The sequence below is a fragment of the Calonectris borealis genome, chromosome 19 (genome assembly GCF_964195595.1).
Source record: "Calonectris borealis chromosome 19, bCalBor7.hap1.2, whole genome shotgun sequence".
Classification (NCBI taxonomy): domain Eukaryota; kingdom Metazoa; phylum Chordata; class Aves; order Procellariiformes; family Procellariidae; genus Calonectris; species Calonectris borealis.
The window spans coordinates 9,268,084-9,286,734 of NC_134330.1; the positions used below are offsets into that span (position 1 = coordinate 9,268,084).

Consider the following 18,651-nt stretch of genomic DNA (forward strand, 5'->3'; position numbering starts at 1 on the left):
GTCATCTGCATTTGACAAACATTTTTCCTCAAATATCAAAACCTTTTATTGGTTAAGAATTTCTTAATGTATACACATCTTAAGATTCCATACAGTGAAAATACATTTTTCTATTTTATTTGTATCTCTATGCATAAAATTATTGCACTGTAATAGTTTTATACACTGTATAAAACTGTAGGAAACTTGTTCTCCTACCTAAACAGTGCTAACAACTAGGGGAAACGACAACCTTTTCAGAAAGAACATCTTTTGCCCCTTCCCTCCAACGCTTTTGCTGTTGCCTGCAAGAACATAAGGTGATGCCTTCGTTTTTGATCAGCTGGATCTAATAAAAAAATGTACCAACCACCAACTGTTCCCTTGCCCCCCAACTTTTACCTACAAAAGAATCATTACTATCCATTATTTCAGTTACATATCCAGAATAGGATGTTTAAGCTTCTGAAGAACACACATCTAATTGATATCAGGGGTTCTGTAAATAACAGGTACTTACATTACAATGCATAAAAGAGCCTGCACTTGGTTTCTCATCTCTTCCCTTCACTGCTTTATCACCAGTACGACTTTTTGGAGCACCATCTGTGGGAGGACTGACTGAAACAGTGTCGTTCTCTGAGAAGGATTCACCTTCTGGTAACATGCAGAGAAGAGCTAAATTTTTCAGACCTGAAAGCAAGAAAGTTACAAAAGCTATTTAGCTGTGGAGTGGCAAGATAGGCAAAAAGCAGAACTGAAATATTTTGAAAGAGAACTGCAAACTTCCCCTCACACTCTTCTTTTGAATATCAACTCCACCAAAAAGATGTCCTCCGTCACGTTTACTTAACTATGTAGTTCCATTAAATAATAGTGATGAACAGGTGGTGACTTTTCCACCTCACAGAGATACCATCAGGGTAGAAGTCTTAATTAATTTAAGAAAGTGTTAGAGATACCTCCCAACAGTGTAAATTATGAAAAGTAAATAAAATTTGTCTTAGCTTTTAATCTTCTGATCACTTAAACTTATCTATACAATAAAACTGTATGTTAAAAACAAATGGATTAAATAATGAGTATGCATAAGTATTTGGTGGTGGTGGTATTTCAGCTGTACTACCAGAAAACTTATTTGAACTTGAGTCTAGAATTTTTGATACATTCAACATAGGTCTCTATTGTATCACCCTATTTTCTGTAGTAGGTCTTAGTTCACAGAAATCCTCATTTCCAGACAAATGGACATCATTCTCAGAAACTTATCTCATACGACAAATAAGGTTCAAAAATTCTTGCCACGACATGCAGAACGAAAAACATTTTCCACCAAGTTATTTGCTTTCCTTCAAGCCCTTCAGTTGTCAGTAACACATTAGTAACAGAACGTGAAGCTATATTGATTGATCCCTTTACAACATCTAAGATGGAAAAAAACACAACCAAAGAGTTGCCAAGTTGTCTTCAATATTTATGTAAGCATAAAATTAATTTTCTCAAGCACCCTGTTTTCCATGTTCCAGTGACCCTGAACAACACTTGTTCTACATTTGCTTTCTACATAAACAGTTATGCTCAGTGAAGTACACAGCAGCTTCCCCTTTCCTTTGGAAACTTCAAAGTGAGTAATCACAGACTCTTCTGACACTTGCTAGAAACCACTGTTTCAGTGAAGGAGGAGCTGACTCACCTTTTCCGTGCTGTGCTTTCATCAAGCAGTCTCCGATGAGCTGTATGCACTGATGTTGCAGAACTCTGGCATGACTGAGGACCTGTGAATCGAGTTTCTCTCCTTCTACTTCCTCCCCATTTGCCAGATCTGCACTGTAGAGAGTCAAAGCTGCAAACAACAGCCAGGAATAATTGTGGACATATGGCTGGATGAGCCTCTGTCGGTCACTGATGCGAATAGTCACCATCGGATACACTGTGATGCTGTGAGTGGGCAAGTGACTGAAAGAAGAAGGTACATAATTTTGAAATGCAGCCACTTTCTTGCTAACCAATGTAGTCAGTAACACACGACACCTTTACAGGAAGGTATGAAAACCTCAACACACTCCAGCGTTTCAAACTGTAGGCCTTCAAGTGCCGTAAACTGTCGGAGCCTCACTGACTTCTGTAGTGCTCATTTAACAGAACCTGAACTGTCACGAGAGCACCTGCTCTAGAAATGAAATTTTTTAAGATCTTTGGTGTCAAGCACTGAAACCTATGTTGTCTAACCACAGCACTGTTCATTTCTTCCATCTATCGTTCAGGGTTGATAACTCTCCTTCTGCAACTTTCACAGCCATGGCTAGAAAACAACTGCTACCAAGTTACTTCAGAGGTTGGGGCAGGTTTCCAAACTGCAGAAATTTTTGCTGAACTGGTCCTGTATTTGTTATGTTTCCCTGAAGGACACCAACTAGATGTTCTGATGTCAGACGCAACCTTCTAGGAAGCGACATGAGAATGACTGACTGTACTCAGTTGCTAATTATCGCTTTTCTGCCAAGTGAGGTAGGGGAACAAAATCAGGTATTTAATACCTGTCAGAGTATTTCTTTGCAGAATAGCATCCATAGCAAAGGTCAAAGTCATCACACACGTTGCAGTTCATTCTCCGACCTATGATAACTCCTTGACAGTGATCACAGGCATACTCCATGTTAACCATTTCATGGTCATCCTCATGTCCTTCGGGTTTAACTCCACCTGTAAAGAAATATTTTAAGATTTCCCTGTAAATCCTTTTTGATAAAGGATCTTTCTTAATTTCAAGTTCGTGTTCAGATTAGGAAAAGAAAAGCTTAACATTTCTAAAATACCCAGAAGAAGTGTCTTTCACTTTATTTTATGTATAATTTAGAAGACACTATTTTGCCTTCAAGTATAGGGTTTGGGGTTTTTTTTTAAATTATTCTTACCAAGAAAACAAGTTTTACACAGATCCATGTCATTGCATTGCAGACAGCGGTAGCGATGCCATGGTGCAATTTCATCACAGCCATCACAGGATATGTCCACATTTAACAGGTCACAGTAACGAGCAACAAACATGTGCATCTAGAGCAATAAGTGGACATAATTTACTTGAGTATTATTTTCTGACTTTGAGAAAGCCCTTTTTAGACAGAAAGCAGAACACTTCCCCTGCCAAAAAGCATGGGGATCTTTTCACCATTTTAGACTTTTGAAGGCCTACAGAGAGCCAGGGATCCAACTCATAAAAAATCAGTTTAAGACAGATTCCTTTCTCTCCTTTTACGCTTTTAAAAGTCTCCTAATTACCCCTTCTGCAGATAAATAAGCAAATCATGAGGTCACCTTTCTCTGCTTCTCTGGGTCAGCTTGAGCTATCTTTTCATACCAGGTCTCAAACATTACATCCTGACATTCATCCATCCACTCACAGTTTTGCTTGTAGTCTGCAATTTCATCTTCTTCACTCCACTGACTAAAAGAAAAGCAAGCTCAAAATGAAGTTTGAATGCAATCAGGCTTCCCTGTAATATAACTTGGGATACTTTTTTTTTTTTTAAAGAACAAAGTGCTATTAAATGCTAATAAAAACAGGATTGTGAGAACTGCAGTTCACTTGGTTAATAAATGACCATATAGACACCTGCTTCTTGCCTCTGTGACAAGTTCTTAAATACATATGGGGAGCATAATGCAAAATCAGAAAAATCCACGCTTACAAAACTGCTTTTGGTAATGCTGGCAGATCAGATGAGAAATTTTAAAAGCTTTTTGGCCTTTACATTTGCTCAGAAGTACAACTACTACAAAAATGAAACATGCAGGTGTTAAAACATTTGATATTTATCAAGACAAGAAACAGCATTATCTACCTCCTGCTACACTGCTAAACAAGTGAAATGTTCCAGCACTAATCAGGTTAAAGATAAAATTGTAATAGTTTTTGCACTAGTAATGCTGCAAAAATGTTCAAATACTTCACTTAAGCCCTTGGATACTGGCCAAAATTTTGCCATTCTTGTTAGTAGTATTTTTACTGCTTGTTCCAGCACAAAGTTCAGGAGCCTTTCTTGGTAAAAATGGTATCAATAGTTATTACCACGTGAAAGTTGCATTCTTCCTGACTCACCAAATGACACTGTCATGAATACTTATGTTTTCTTGCGATGTAGTCATAAGGAGATGTGGTAACTGAATCTCAACAAAGAAGGAAAGATCGCTTGGTTCCCAACTCATATCCAAAAGGTGAAGGAGAGTTGTCTGCACACATGATAAGGCAGGAAGCAATGATCTAAATAAAAAACAAGACAACAAAACATGTCTGCTCTAACCTAAAGCTGAAATTGCATATTTGGGGATCACTGTACACTGATATCCAGGCTTTACTCTGCATTAAATTAACTCTGTGGCAGAAACTCAGGTTTACTAAAGCATAAACTTACACAATTTAGCAAGAAGCATAGCCAACGCAATTTGAAATAAAGATCGTATCTTTTATGGATTCATTTGAGATAGAGCTTATCCTATTGCCTAAGCATTAACAAGACGGTCTGTATCTTGTCCGCAGTACAACATTTTCTTGATATTTGCAGAAACTTGTTCTCTTTAAAACCTTTGCCATGTTCAGTTGAAACGAGACAAAGGACTTGGAAGTTATTGGCAGAGAAACGGACATTATAGTCACAAAATTCTCATTTCTTTAGGACACCTGGCTATAAATCCCAACAATTCTAACCAGGATGCTACCAAAACATAAGCTTTAACATTAAAGCATGGTTGCAGAATTGTGGTATTTATTATGGCATTTCTCTTGCCAAAGTATTTCACAATAAATCTACTATTTCTAGTATTTTACTATTAAGCTTCAGAAACACATTGCAGAGTTATAACTACAAAATGCCATAATAAGTCGAAGTTTTAACATTGATAAATTTATTGTGTTTTCCTGCATAGTATTAATAAAAAGGTAACTTGGCATTTTTGATCACAAGATCAAGATCCCTTATTTAGTTCTGTAAATAATGCAAAGTATAGTCAAACTTAATTAAGATATTAAACAATAAATAACAGTGACAAAAGAAGAAGTGAGGAAGAACAGGAAAAAAAAAATCTCACGTAAGTAATGCAAGCAATGTACTGTACCTGTCATTAATCGTACTAAATCCCTTCACAGAATTTACCAGGAACAAAACAAGCTGATAATAGGACTCTCGAATCTCTCTGTGTAACTCAGCACCACAGCCTTCCAGGTTTCCAAAGTAGCTAGAAATTAAAGGCTCAGTTTAGTAGTCTAGACTTCACTGCTACATTTTAGGTAGCATGATTTGTGCAAATTTTACAAACAGACAATCTTCTAAACACTCCCCACCAGTGGGAAGGATGTTAGTTTTGTTTAAAATGCAGTCTGCCACTTTCAAAGAAAAAGAAAAAAAAAAAAAAGAATCCTGTACCAGGAATCAGAAGTTAAGAAACAAAACAGGCAAAGAGAATATTCTCATGGCACTAATGAACGAACATTCCTTCAAATTAAAAAGGTGCTTTACAAAAAAATCTAATCAAGATCTTAAAGGAAATCAGCGCACTGCAAGGTGACCATAAAAAGCTCTTGACAAGTGAGAAACCAGCCGACAAGAGTTCAGACAGCACTGTCCAGACACACAATAGAAATCAGACCCAAATTCATGAACCAGAACAGCATAGTATTAGCTCCTGCTTTGAGATAGTGCTTTCTAGTTGTACATAAAATTTGAAAAAACTTCCAAATTATCTTTCCTCACTTAGAACAACAATTGCCCATGCATATAATCGATATGATCTTTTTGCTTCTTTTTTTTTGTGTGTATGTGCATGCCCTATAACTGGTACACAGCACTGCAGACCTTAGCTTGCATGTCCATCACTTCAGCCTCTGGCACACGACTGGAATATATCACCCCACAATAAAATTTGTCTTGTACAGGTATCACATCCAAAGCTATGAAATTCATGAACAAGCAAATGCTTGACTAACAAGATATAACATGCACCATTCCTGGAAGTTAGTTTTTCTGCCAGATAGGTATTACCTTGAATTACAAAGTAAGTTCACAAAAATTATAAAGACGCAACACTACGTAAGTAATTACAAGTTAAATGGGTTAGATCACTACAGCTTTACTGGACGAGAAAGAAACCAATTTAGAATTAGACAGGAACTTAAACTAAAGCCATAACCAAAGACTCTACAAGCTTTTTGAGTTTGTTTTGTTCTGGTTAGAACTGTAAAGATGTTTCCAGGTATCCACACTGTGACTCAACTGCACGATACCCACTAGCATCAATAGCTGTACAACTATGTCCCACCTGAAAATAATAATTAATTTTTTTTAAATGAAGCATGCAAGATATGCATAGTAGCCTAAAAACTAATCCTCAGGTCATATTTTTATTACCTACATGGATGAAAAAACAGTAACTTTCTACTGTTTTCAATATACATGACTGGAGAACACAAGGACTAAGATACATTAAATCACATGGCTGAGACTTGTCTAAACAGTTACTTACTTTGTAAAATCCTTCTGACAGGCTAGAAGTTCTAAGAGAAAAAGTACACACGGTGGATGAAAACAGTGTGGCTGCCCAAGTGAGTCTAGGCACTGGCGGATTGTCTTGAGCACTTCCATAATACTCTGCCCTTGGGATTTTCTCAAAGCAAGAACCTTTAAAACACTAAGAAGAGCAAAAAACATCTATGAGGACTTCAGAACATTGTACTTAACATAACCCAAATAAATCACAATTCAAGAAGTACTTGACTAGTTAAACAAGAGTTTGGCATCTAGATTTCCAATTGTACTTCAGCAGTGGTATATTGCGTTTGGAATGAGTGATAAAGCTTCAACCAGAATCCAGGACTTCCTGCACCAGTCCAAGTTTTAGAGCCTAAAATAGACAAACTGAGAATTGCAAATCTCTCTTTTGATTTACATTTTCAGAATATCAGGTAATTTAATGAGAGAAGCAACTATTCCATATTTGATATCAAGGATTTCTAGTACTGCTGTACCATTTCTTCACTGTTTGTAGATAAGCAGCAAAATGCCACTGCAAACAGATCTCAGGAAGCGAGACAAGAAACAGCCACATAATTGTTTTTCACATTCTGAAGTTCTACATCATAGAAGTGAATCAAAGGAAAGAATACTCTCTATCAGCCCCTACATGGTTGTGAATAACTGAAGTTTGATACATAAATCTGACAACTATTTATGTACAAAATGATTTTCAATGCTATCTTGCAGCTAAAAGATGTTTTATTCCACCTGAAGAGGTCTGAAGACAAGTTTCTGTACTTTATAATTGGCAACATTTTCAATTCGCTTACCTTTCATGTGAAAGTGATTGATCCTTAATAAAGTCTAATGTGTTTTTCAATATAGGATATTTCTCCTTCACAGTAGGCACAGCTCTCGGCTCTTCCATTGATCTGAAAGACAGCAGCCTTAATCTTCCACGGCTGAACGGAGATTTTCGTGTAGGAGTGGAAGGAGGTGATGCTATGTCTTCTTGCTGTGAAACTGTATTCTCAACAGGCTTACTATGAAATGCAGATGCTTCCTCTGTTTGGAGGGGGTCTGGAACTTGTTTAATTTTCGTATCAGATTGTGTCATTTGGCCCCCCTCTTTTGAAACAGGATGAGTTACTCCACTGGAAGACAATGAGTGTGCTGGCTGGAAGTCCGTGTCCACAACAGAACCTTTTCTTTGGCATTTATCACTGACATACTGTTGGATATCATCAATATCTTGGGCTTCCAAACTGTCTGAAGCAGAATCTTTCGTCTTCGCTCTTACGGGCAAAAAATTCAGTAACAAAAGGCTCTTCTGCATACAAAGTTTTGCTGCAGCATAAAAATTGGAAGAGTTAAAATCATGAGAATAGAACACCAAACTTGCTATCTTCTGCTTAGGAAGAAAGTGATTTATCGTGTTTCTTCTGAGCCAAGACAGCTAGAAAATACTGTTTTTCTTATTATATTGATCATGACGCTATCAGTTACTTAATTCTAGATTTCCAAACGCTAAATTTGAATAATCACACTGAACCATATGAAGCATACAGCAGTCAGTGAGAACACATTTTATTCTACTAACAATCAGCTGCTATTCTAACATCAGTTAATCGTGGTGACAAGTATCTACAAAAATAGATGAATGTAAGTTCAGAACCAGGTGACCCAAGTGAGAAGTCACTCCCTGTAGAATTTTCTCACGTACTATTTTCTGCAACGAATAGCAGAACACAATCCCAGATACTTCATGTAATGTACGCTAGTTTATCTCTTAAGGTATTAAAAAGTAACCCCAGCTGCTAACTTACCTTTTACAGCAAAAATAACGTCTAAGATGTACAAGGCAATGCTTTACTAAACTACCTGGAATGCTTATACACTTGGAAAGGCAACACTTACCAAGAGTTTCTGGGTTCACCTCACTTGCTTCTGTGTTCTGCTTCTCTTCAGAATCATTTCCCCTACCCATCAGGGATTTCTGCTTCATTTCCAGCTGTAGACAGGACGTTAAAATAGTTAAAATATGACTCCCCTGTATATCTAGACAGCAAGGCAGTATGAAGACTGCATCACATTAAAGGAATTTAATCTCAGGAACAGATGACAGTATTTACTACTCTCTACTGCAGAACAAAACACCCAGTAGTCTAAAAGAGCAAAACCTAAACTATCAGAGCAGATAACACAGCCTCATACGGAGATCCTCAAGGTTTGTAGGCTGAGAACCTTCCCTGTCTTGTGACTAGATGTGCATCAGCCCTCCAAGAAAAAAGAAGGTTTCCCCTTTACCCTCACTGCTCAGGAAAAGATACACATCTAGTCATGAGATAAGATTCTCCAAAAGCATCCTGTCATCTAACAGCTGAGTACTGTCAGATGCAAATATCACCTGCCATGCAACGGGTACAATGCAATTACTCATCTTAACATGCATCTGCACTCATTGCATCTCTAGTGTATCAAACTGCCAGGAATTCTCGCAGGCAGGAAAGAGGAAGGAGGAGATCACAAGATACTAGAACAGTTAATTTGGCCAGCCCACATCTGAAGGGCTCACAAGAGTAGCAGAAAAGCAGGCCATAGATTGAATTAGCTGTTCTTGAAGGCCACATACTTGTTAACATTTAGAATCTCCTGCAGATTAGTGAAAATCTAAATGAATTTTGACTCTCCACAGCTGCAGGTGATGATGCGGACACCTCTCACCAGGTTGTGAGCTGATGACACCAGCTCTTCGCATAAGGCTTATGTTTCAAAGAAAATTACGTGCAAAAAACATACTCTGAACTGCAGTCAGTTACTTGCTTGTCAAAGAAGCAATTATTTCCTTTTCTGTTAGCACTGCATTACTATGAGAATGATGTTTGACAGATTTCTTTCTATGCTATCCTCAAAAGAACTCCAACTGCTATGTAAGAATCTTCCTAATAAACAACACACATTCTTGCTGAAAAATAACACAAATGTAACTGATTTTGAGTCAAATTCAGTCCTAAATACTCACGATGACACATCTGGGGCTGCAGGAAGGAGGGGAGCGTAAGAATGCATTTAAATGTTTAAGTTCAAAGTTTAGAAGTGAATATATGTTCTTCCTAAGTGAAAATAGTTGACCTAGAATCACCGAAGGAAAACATGGTTCCACCCTACTCCTTAACATTGCATTGTAAAATATTAAGGTAAATTACATTAATAGATAACCTCCTGAGTGATCTTACCATCCATATTCTAATTGAATCAGCCAGGGAATATACTTGTGCAAACTCATCACTCAAAGGCACCTTGCCTCCACTGTTGACTGGAAACGAGAGAAAGAAGAGTTCTGTTTATTTACAGCTCCGTTTTTACACAACTTGACTACTTAACTAAACTTATGCTACAGCCTTCCTTCCTCTCTTAGTCAATACTTGGAATTATGCCTGTAAGAAAAATAAGGAATAAAACCTGCCGACTTTCATACGTCTTAAATACATAAACTGCACCTTGACAGAGTTATTTGCAAAGTTAAATTATGAATATCTTTCTTGTCTCTTCCCAAAATTGATGCCTGCAGCCATGGAAAATAAAAACTTCTCCCTGTACAGGCAAGTATTACTGATATTAGAATAATCAAGAAATGCTTAGTATTAACTTAAAGCTCTATGGATGTATTTAGTTATCAATTTTCTTTTCCCTTTTGTTTCTTTCCCTTTTCTTTCCCTTTTGCTATGAATTTCTGGAATGGACTTTCAAGATCAATTTACAAAAATTAAAGACCTGACAAAACAGTTTCCATCAAAACTGGCCTGACAATGACTATGGAGAAAAAGACATTTCTATTCAAGGTCTTCCCTCTCCCATTCCCCCTTTTTTTTTTTAAGTTTTTTTTTTTTCCCTCCTTCTTTTCAGCACCACTTGTACATACTTCACATGGCATAGGTGAACATGGATCCTGAAATTGGTCTGCCCCAGCAGACCGACAGATGAAGCTATCAACATAATAGTAGGATAGATATCTCATCCACACATTAATATTCTCCTGAGCTACCACAGTTTTCAATCTCACTCAGAAAATCAGATCAATTGTCAGACATAGACAAAACGACTAAAGGCAATAACCACTTTAGTCATCAAGTCAGTCTTCGTGTCAATCATTTTTACCCATAACTTTATAGCTCAAAATGTAAGATGTTTAGCTTCAAAATTGTGACAGAAAGTGAAAGCCTAAAACAAAACCCTTCAAAATCAAGTAACACCTTATTATCCACACTTCAAACATATTAATAAGCTTAATGGAAGGATGGTGTAAGTTAAAAAGTTGTTCATTTTACCTACTGAAAATATATAAATGGTAATACAACAGACATTATACAAGTTAAAAGCAAAACATTGCCTTTTATTTAAAAAAAAAATTTTAAAAAATATATATATATTGAGGATACCAAGGTGAGTTCCCACAGTATAACACTTCGGGAAGTAATTCACACCTCCTCCACCCCCAACATTTAAGAACATATGTAAGTTGGTGCTGACTTTTTAGAAAAGATACAATGAGAGTGGAAAATTATATAAGAACCTCTAATCACTGGGAGCCACATTGTTCTGAATTAAAACCCAGAGGACATCATTACTCTCGTTGGGTATATCCTTGTAAGGCTTAGTCAGTAGCTTATGATGGTTATTAATATTTGGACAGAGCTCTGAAGATAAAAGCATATATTAATAAAAAATAAACACTCTAGAGATAAGGCTTACCTAGTCTACCTAAATGATGACTTCTTTATACAGAACATCTTTTTAAAAATTGTTACACTAAATTTTTTCAAAGTTTATAAACTGAACTGTGAGATAGCCTTTTACAAACTTTAAGTCTTCATTATTAAGATAGTCTAATATTAGAGTTACCATATTTTTGAAGCTTCTCATATAAATCTGGAGTGAGATACACCAAAGCAGCAAATGTTGAGTTCACAGCTTGATCAACAGTAGAACCAGCAACTATATCTGTCTTTGGGGTCTGTTTTTTACATGCCTGTATAAGTCCTTTGAAAAGTTCAGATTTTTGCCCACTGAAGTCCTGGGCAGGATCTGATTTTGCAAAGTCGATAAGAAAGTTACGGCAGTCATCTCGGTGAGAGCTCCTAGCCTGGAAAGAATGTTAGAAAACATTTACTCCAATATTATCTGAAAAATTGTTGCCGCTCATTTCTACAATTAAGTCAACCTGCAGTATATCTATTGCAGTTGAGCAACCTGATCTAATGAAAGATGTTCATGCCCAAGGCGGGGGGGTGAATTAGGTGATCTTTGAAGGTCCCTCCCAACCATTCCATGATTCTATGGAAATGGAAACGAATACAGGGCACAGAACAACAGTTTCCTTCCTCCTTGATATTTGAACAGCGCAAGTGATGACAACTTTAGCACAACAGCATATGCTTAAAGATGTATCAACTAATTAAGTCTAAATGAAACCGTGTGATACATAGGAATTTCGTACCAATGAAATAAAAGCAGTGGTGTAAGTACCTCTTTTTTATCTTGGTGCAGTCTACTGCTTTGACTGGCTCCCAGGAGTGCCTCAGGACACATCTGATGCCTGAAGACAGGTTTCCACAGAGGAGAGTTAAGAACTGATGTTACTTTCAAAGCAGGCAAGTCTGCTTCACTACCTAGTTCTGCAAGAAATTCAGAACAGACACTTCAGTTACTAAATAGTTTTGTTCATTTTTACAGATTAATGAAAATAAATGTTAAACATCCAGTAGGGGAGGGGGGGAACAGTAAGGCAAATAGACTGAACAAGTAATTTAACAACATTCTCTAACTTCTGTTTCTCTGATGTGGTGCAGAAAACCGATGTACCCTTTCTTTAATGATAGCATCAATTTCTTAGCTTATGGTGACAATGTTACATTATGGAAGGACTTTAATGTAAACATTTTTGCTGTACTTATATCCATAGAAATTTCCAAACAATTTGCAAGAGAGTTGAAAAGCTTTTTCTCCTACAAAAGACATAATAATTTGCTCTGTGTAAGGAAGCTCATAATTAACAAAGGAGAAAAATATTCTATGACAAGAACACTTGAATTAGTTTCCTAAATCCACAGGTAAGTACCTGCCTGATTTTCCAAGCTAAGTACTGACCACCTGATTGCAGCAAGAACTCTTTAACTTTGTTAAATTTCTCCAAAGTGGTGAAGGAATTCAGATTTAGGAAGCTAGCTAGAAGTGTACTGGTTTTGAAATTAAAGAATAAACAACGCGCTCTTTTTTTTTCTTATGGCACCCATCTCACATTTTGTATTTTACTTATCTTCAGTGGCCCAAATCCTAAGCGTGCTTAACTTCTGGAATTAGCCAAACTTAATTTGATTGGGCAAACTCTGGTATTACTTCATACATGTAATTCGGCTTAGTGTGATTACTTTCAGGTGTCCCCCTCTTCCTAATATTGGCTTCTGACTATTAGAAAGATCACAGTGATCCCTGAGACATTTTCAGTCCTGCAGAACAGTGGTGAGGCTTGCTGCACAGAGGCCACAAAAAATGGATATAGCTCAATGACCAAGTGTCGTTAAGCAGCAATACTGCAAGTCTTCCATCTTCAGTCAAGAGGGAAATACAGAAGGAACTTTATTTTCACAGGGGGTTCGAAACATAAGGTCCTTGTATCTTCTATTTATATGGCACCACAACTTCTGGAGCTATTAAGTGCACTCACCTCGTAGAGATTTCAGCGCCATACTTCGGGAAGCCAAGCGCCCCATCAACCGGGATACAAGAAGCTGTAAATCCAAGCCCCAAGAAACGGCAACATCTGGTAGGCCATAAGCAGTGACGGAAAACTTGTAGCCCCACTCATTATTACTGCTGTCAGAGTGAAAGAGAAACTGCAGCCGTGGGCCAGCCTTAAAGGTCACTTTCTACAGAGCAACAAAACAGTCATTTTGCCAAATGTACATGACAGGAAGACGTTTCAGGGTAATGAATTTCCTTCAGCAACTGTGGTTTTTCAGTATTATGTTCTGTCCATAACAGATCTAACTTCCCCCACCATCTGAACGAGAAACCCACCATACTAAGCAGATAAAATTTCTATTCAATAGCTTAATGAGAAATTTCATAGATGATTGAGCTTTAGAAGTCAGAGCCATAAAACAATAGAGAAGCACCCCATTTGAGTAGGTGTCATTGAAGAAAGAGAGTAGCCGCAGGAAGCACTACGCTCGTCTCACGATGTAAAGAAATTGTGAGGGCAGAGCGTCAACAAATAAATTTTACCCATGTAGTTAAACATGATTATTACTTTTCAGTTTGACTGACTGCTCCTTCGATAACAGCAACAAAGAGGGATTGTTTACTCATTCACTCCTTTTATTTGCATCATTGCAGACTTTCTTCCCCACCTCCTGCCCCCCACCTTTGAGACGGACTAAACACACACACGCATGGAAGCACACGTGCTTTTAGACAACAGTTTTTCCACAAGAATCATAAGAATTTCCTAAGGTTGGATATATCACTCGGTTCAGAATTTTAAAGGTGCTCACCTTAGGCCACTTCTCAGTGCCAACCTTTGTATCGTAACGAGTTTTTGCACCTCTGGCATCGGTAAACTCCAGGTAATCATACCTGTGAAAATTGCAATTCATTACTTCCAAATTTACTTTTTAAGTTTTGGGGGAAAATGTTTGCTTTTGGATTTTCACAAGTGCTGCATCTCAGAGTACCCTGTTACATCTTTCGGAACCACACCTGCATTGCTTCACAGGACTGCTAAGAAATTTATTTCATGTTTCAATGCAATAGTCCCAGCTTTCCTGCAGACCCGCTTTCCTGCAGAACTTTCCCAACCCTTCAGAATCGCTGATTTTAACACCTGGCATACGCCTTAACTAAGTAGTAACTTGACATGTTACCAAGAGGAACCAAGCCAATAGTTTTGCCTAAAGAGGGCAAAATAAATACCACAAGCACAAACTGTGGCGGTCACAGCAATATTACAAGACAGATCAGGGCCAAAGGAAGTAAAATTGATACAAACAGCATGTCTGTACATTTGCCAGGAGAAGTGGCTTTCAGCACGAGAAGGCATTCAAAATAACACATCATATATTACGCAGGACAATGAAGAAATTGAAATGGCATGCTTGGAGTGCAAGAAGTATTCCTTGCACATCGAAACATGAATTGCCCCTCTGCAAATAGATATTGGAATCTAACACAGCACAAGATTAAATTACCTCCTTTCAGTTTCACATTTTTCATCAAATTCCACCTCAAAGTAAGTTGCCCCATGACATAGGAAGACTGAGACCTCATGGCAATTATTTTCATAGTTATGAGGCGATTCCATCGTCCACGTTCGCAATACTACAGGCTGTTCTTGCTGCCAGCTTTCCATTTCCATCTGTAAAATAAAAATGCATTCTTGAGATACAAATGTGACGCATTTAAAAAAATAAAATTACCACACTACATTTTTGCGTCTATAATTTCAAGTTGCCAGATGTACATACAAGGTGGCATATAAGAGGTTACAGCACTGATTTACACCTGAACTAGTTATAAAGACATCCTTGATAATCATGGCAAAGAGGCACTACTAAAGCAAAATCCATGTAGTCTACCAGGGGAGGAGACAGTCTCACCCCAGAAGAGCCTAAAAGTCTCCAATGATAACAAAAGAGAGTCTGGATGACTAATGCAGATTTAAAACACCTACACTACAGACATCCAGACTTTATTTGCATCACCACAAGCAATGAAGCTAAAAATGTTAAGCATGTACTATTTTTAATCTATTTTCCTCTTTCATCCTCAGAATCCCTCCTTCCTATCTACCTTCTAGGCTCCTCATTCCAGTTGCACTTCTGGTCACTTTGCTCATCTTCCATATCAGTACAGATATATTTCCAGTTCTTCACTCAGTATTTCATTACACATCCCATGCTTTTAGGTGCTTTCCAGCTCCTTTCAAATGCTCACCAATAGAATCACCTGAGTTTTCTATGTCTTTCTTGCAATTTTGCTTTTGCTTCACTGTACCTAATAGTGCCTGTATCATTAGTTACCTTATGAGGCTCACTACAAAGGCTTTTCAGTGGTTCTATCAAAGTGCTGAATCCCTGTAGCAAAGTACAGTACGGAATGTCTAAAGTGCAAAAATCCAACAAGAAGATGACCTAGGACAAAACACAGGTCTCATGAAAATGCATGTAACCATAGCCATGCTACCCGGGAATAGTACAAAATCCCAATGTACACTTACCAGCTGACGAGTTGCCATAGCAAAGACAGAGTTACTTATTTTTTCTACTATTGTTTTGCCACTATATTGAGATAAAAGTGACTGCAAAATCGTTCTGATATTTGACAGGAACTGGCCCACATCTAAAGAGAAAAAAAACCCTTAATAGCCACCTTATGGATTTGCTACCACAACCTGCTTTATCAAACACTTAAGTGCATGGTGATGTGCACAAGAAGAAAGACAGCAGGAAAGGCATCTGCTGCCCCAAGGCAGTGACACTCAAGAGCGAAAACAGTTCAGAGAAGTTTTCTGTGATACTTCTATTGTGGAAACAAGTCATGCTTATCAACGATATTAAAAAAAAAAAAAAGAGGAGTGATGAGTAATTTAATCAAACACTCCAAGATTGCTTCAACAATCTCAGCGTATCAAATAGCCTCCTCTCTTTGTAAACTTACGTGCAGCTTAAGTAAGAAACGAGGCTAGCAATTTTTAGCTATAGCCTTATTCCATTTTAAAATGTGAGACAGGAACACAACAAACTTATTTATACACTAATAACATAAATACGAAGTAATTTTACATAAAATTACATTTCCATTAAGTACTTGGCCCAATTAACTACTCAATACTGAGCTGCTGCATTAAAAAAAAAAAAAAAAAAAAGAAAAAGCTGTAGCAAAACACCCCTTAGAAGTGTCCAGCTTCTTAAGTTCCTTTCTTCTTGCTATTACAAGCGTCTAGGAAAATATATACCACCACATAGGAGCTTATCAAAATAAGGGAAATTTAAAGAAACCAAAATGTTCAAGTGAAAGTCTGTAACTTTCTGTTTTCTGAAGATTCTCCCAACATAAAATTATTGGTAGGGTTAAAATTGTAAGTTGCTCAATATGCCTACAAATTCCTTTCTAGGGACGTTAGAAATGCTATGACAGTTACGAGCATGCCTCAGGCAACCACTGATGAACCCTTATTACACTGCAATTTGCAAAATCACATTTTAAAGTCCTTTATTACACCACATCTAATTCTGTATTCAATCCCAGCACTTACAGTTTTTAAGTATTTCTACAGCAAGATCCTTGGCTGAATTATCACTACTCTTAAGTTGCAGGTAGCACCATGAAAGGAGGCTACCTTGAACAGACCAGAATAAGGAAGACAAGACTGTGCCACTCTCTTGCTGTGCAACATCCAGCATCATCATTTCACACTGAAAAATAAAGAATGTAACAAAAGGTTATCCTCTTCTGCTGCAGAATGACACACAATATGTACTAAGTAAACTGTGATGGACATTATCATCCCACTCACCCCACAAAAAAGATTAAATGCAACTGACAAGCAGCATATAACACCATGAAGCAACTAATGTATTTTGTTTCGATAAATCGCAATTTTAAGTACGAATAGCTACATATGAGTCACTCAATGTTCTCAGCACATTTTTTCTGCATATGTAAATGACTCTCCTCCATTTACACCTCCTTTAGTGGCATGACCAATTCTAACCTCTCAATATGGGATGATTACTTCTGTTTCCTAGTGTTGATAGGGTGCCATAAAGTCTTTTCAACGCTACGGAAAAATTCCTCATCTTATACATTACTTACTCTACTATTATGAAATGTTAATGCTTAAAGGAAAATATTTCAGTTGGTTGGAAAATCTAATCCTACAGAGTTGTACAGCCATGAATAGTTTTATCCAGAAGAACAGGAAAGCTAGTTCGTTAGCACCCATCTCAGGCATGCAGCTTGTGTTTGAATGCATACAAAAATCACGGCAAAGAAGTAGGAAGGGAAACAGTGCAAAGACAGTTACCTCTCTTGCTGCCACTAGCAGAAGGGTGTCCATGACTGACAGCACTTCACTTATGTCAAAATTTGCAGAAACTCCTTTCTCTGGTAATAATAAGAGTCCACCTGGATCTTGATCACTACAAAACAAAGATCATCTTACTAACCAATAACAAGTAGCACAGTTCCAAAATGTAAATCTAGTTATCCTTGTGACAAATCTGTAGAGATCCTACTGTATTATTACTATGAAAATCAAAAGTGTTTGGGTTCTGATGACCCCAAACTTGGTTATATCAATACCAACCAACACCATGGACAAACAATCACTTAAAAAATTGGAAAACAGCCTAGGCTGAGTATACTGTGATTTCAGCACCAACTGTAATCCTTGGACAATGTTTTATATAGCCATTAATAAACATATTAAGTAGTGGTATTCTCCTTTCTAAAGCAAATTGATTATTTTGGAGAATTATTTTCCAGAGCAATAACATTTCTAAAAAGGATTAAAAATGAACTTATTAACAGATGTGGGGTATCCGACAATTATTTTCAATTTCAAGACCCCTTACCTGAAGTGAGTACACAAGGATCTGAAGGCAAGATGTACAGATTGTTTATGTTCTTGCTCTGTGATGTTTTTCTAGAAAAGGAAAAAGATTTATTTTTATGATATGTTCTGTTTCCCTCCTCTGTGAGAAAGAATTATAATTTCTGTGGTCTACTATTCATTTTGGTAAGAAAGGCAGGGTTAGCTCCTCTTTCTTTGAATAAGCTGCAGAGAGAGAGAAGGGGGGGGTAAAAAGAGGCAAAGAAAAGAAAAATAATGTTTTTACTTTAATGGGACAAAGTATGAAATATTTGACAACAAGATCAGATTTGTCCCCTTTTCTCCATAAAGAAAGCAGGTACTAAACAATCAATTTCTCATTTAATTGTTTACCATCATGGTGAAGAGCTGGTGTCGCCTGGTCTGTCTATCTGGGAAAAAGATTGCTGCTCCACTGAGTAAGGTGTTCTTAACTTCCTCTTTTAGCATTTTCATTGGCATGAAGTTACTGTCCCCCATATCCACTACTGCTCATACAGAAAGGAAACAAAATTA

At 37.3% G+C, this 18,651-nt stretch overlaps 1 protein-coding gene across 6 annotated transcripts in view; it reads right to left on the minus strand.

Moving 5' to 3' along the window:
• ZZEF1 (zinc finger ZZ-type and EF-hand domain containing 1) overlaps positions 1–18,651 on the minus strand; it is a 59,685-nt gene that overhangs the window by 21,868 nt on the left and 19,166 nt on the right. For all 6 annotated transcript variants that reach the window (XM_075168969.1, XM_075168967.1, XM_075168966.1 and 3 more), the window contains 22 exons: positions 18,490–18,623; positions 18,119–18,189; positions 17,569–17,683; positions 16,798–16,957; positions 15,760–15,881; positions 15,563–15,673; positions 14,732–14,898; positions 14,039–14,120; positions 13,210–13,411; positions 12,012–12,160; positions 11,388–11,628; positions 9,722–9,801; positions 8,403–8,496; positions 7,316–7,832; positions 6,496–6,660; positions 5,092–5,211; positions 4,079–4,240; positions 3,295–3,424; positions 2,895–3,033; positions 2,517–2,682; positions 1,673–1,935; positions 500–672 (listed from right to left, as the gene is read on the minus strand). In XM_075168969.1, the coding sequence (XP_075025070.1) occupies positions 500–672; positions 1,673–1,935; positions 2,517–2,682; positions 2,895–3,033; positions 3,295–3,424; positions 4,079–4,240; positions 5,092–5,211; positions 6,496–6,660; positions 7,316–7,832; positions 8,403–8,496; positions 9,722–9,801; positions 11,388–11,628; positions 12,012–12,160; positions 13,210–13,411; positions 14,039–14,120; positions 14,732–14,898; positions 15,563–15,673; positions 15,760–15,881; positions 16,798–16,957; positions 17,569–17,683; positions 18,119–18,189; positions 18,490–18,623 (3,563 nt within the window). The remainder of the gene's footprint in view (positions 1–499; positions 673–1,672; positions 1,936–2,516; positions 2,683–2,894; positions 3,034–3,294; positions 3,425–4,078; positions 4,241–5,091; positions 5,212–6,495; positions 6,661–7,315; positions 7,833–8,402; positions 8,497–9,721; positions 9,802–11,387; positions 11,629–12,011; positions 12,161–13,209; positions 13,412–14,038; positions 14,121–14,731; positions 14,899–15,562; positions 15,674–15,759; positions 15,882–16,797; positions 16,958–17,568; positions 17,684–18,118; positions 18,190–18,489; positions 18,624–18,651) is intronic.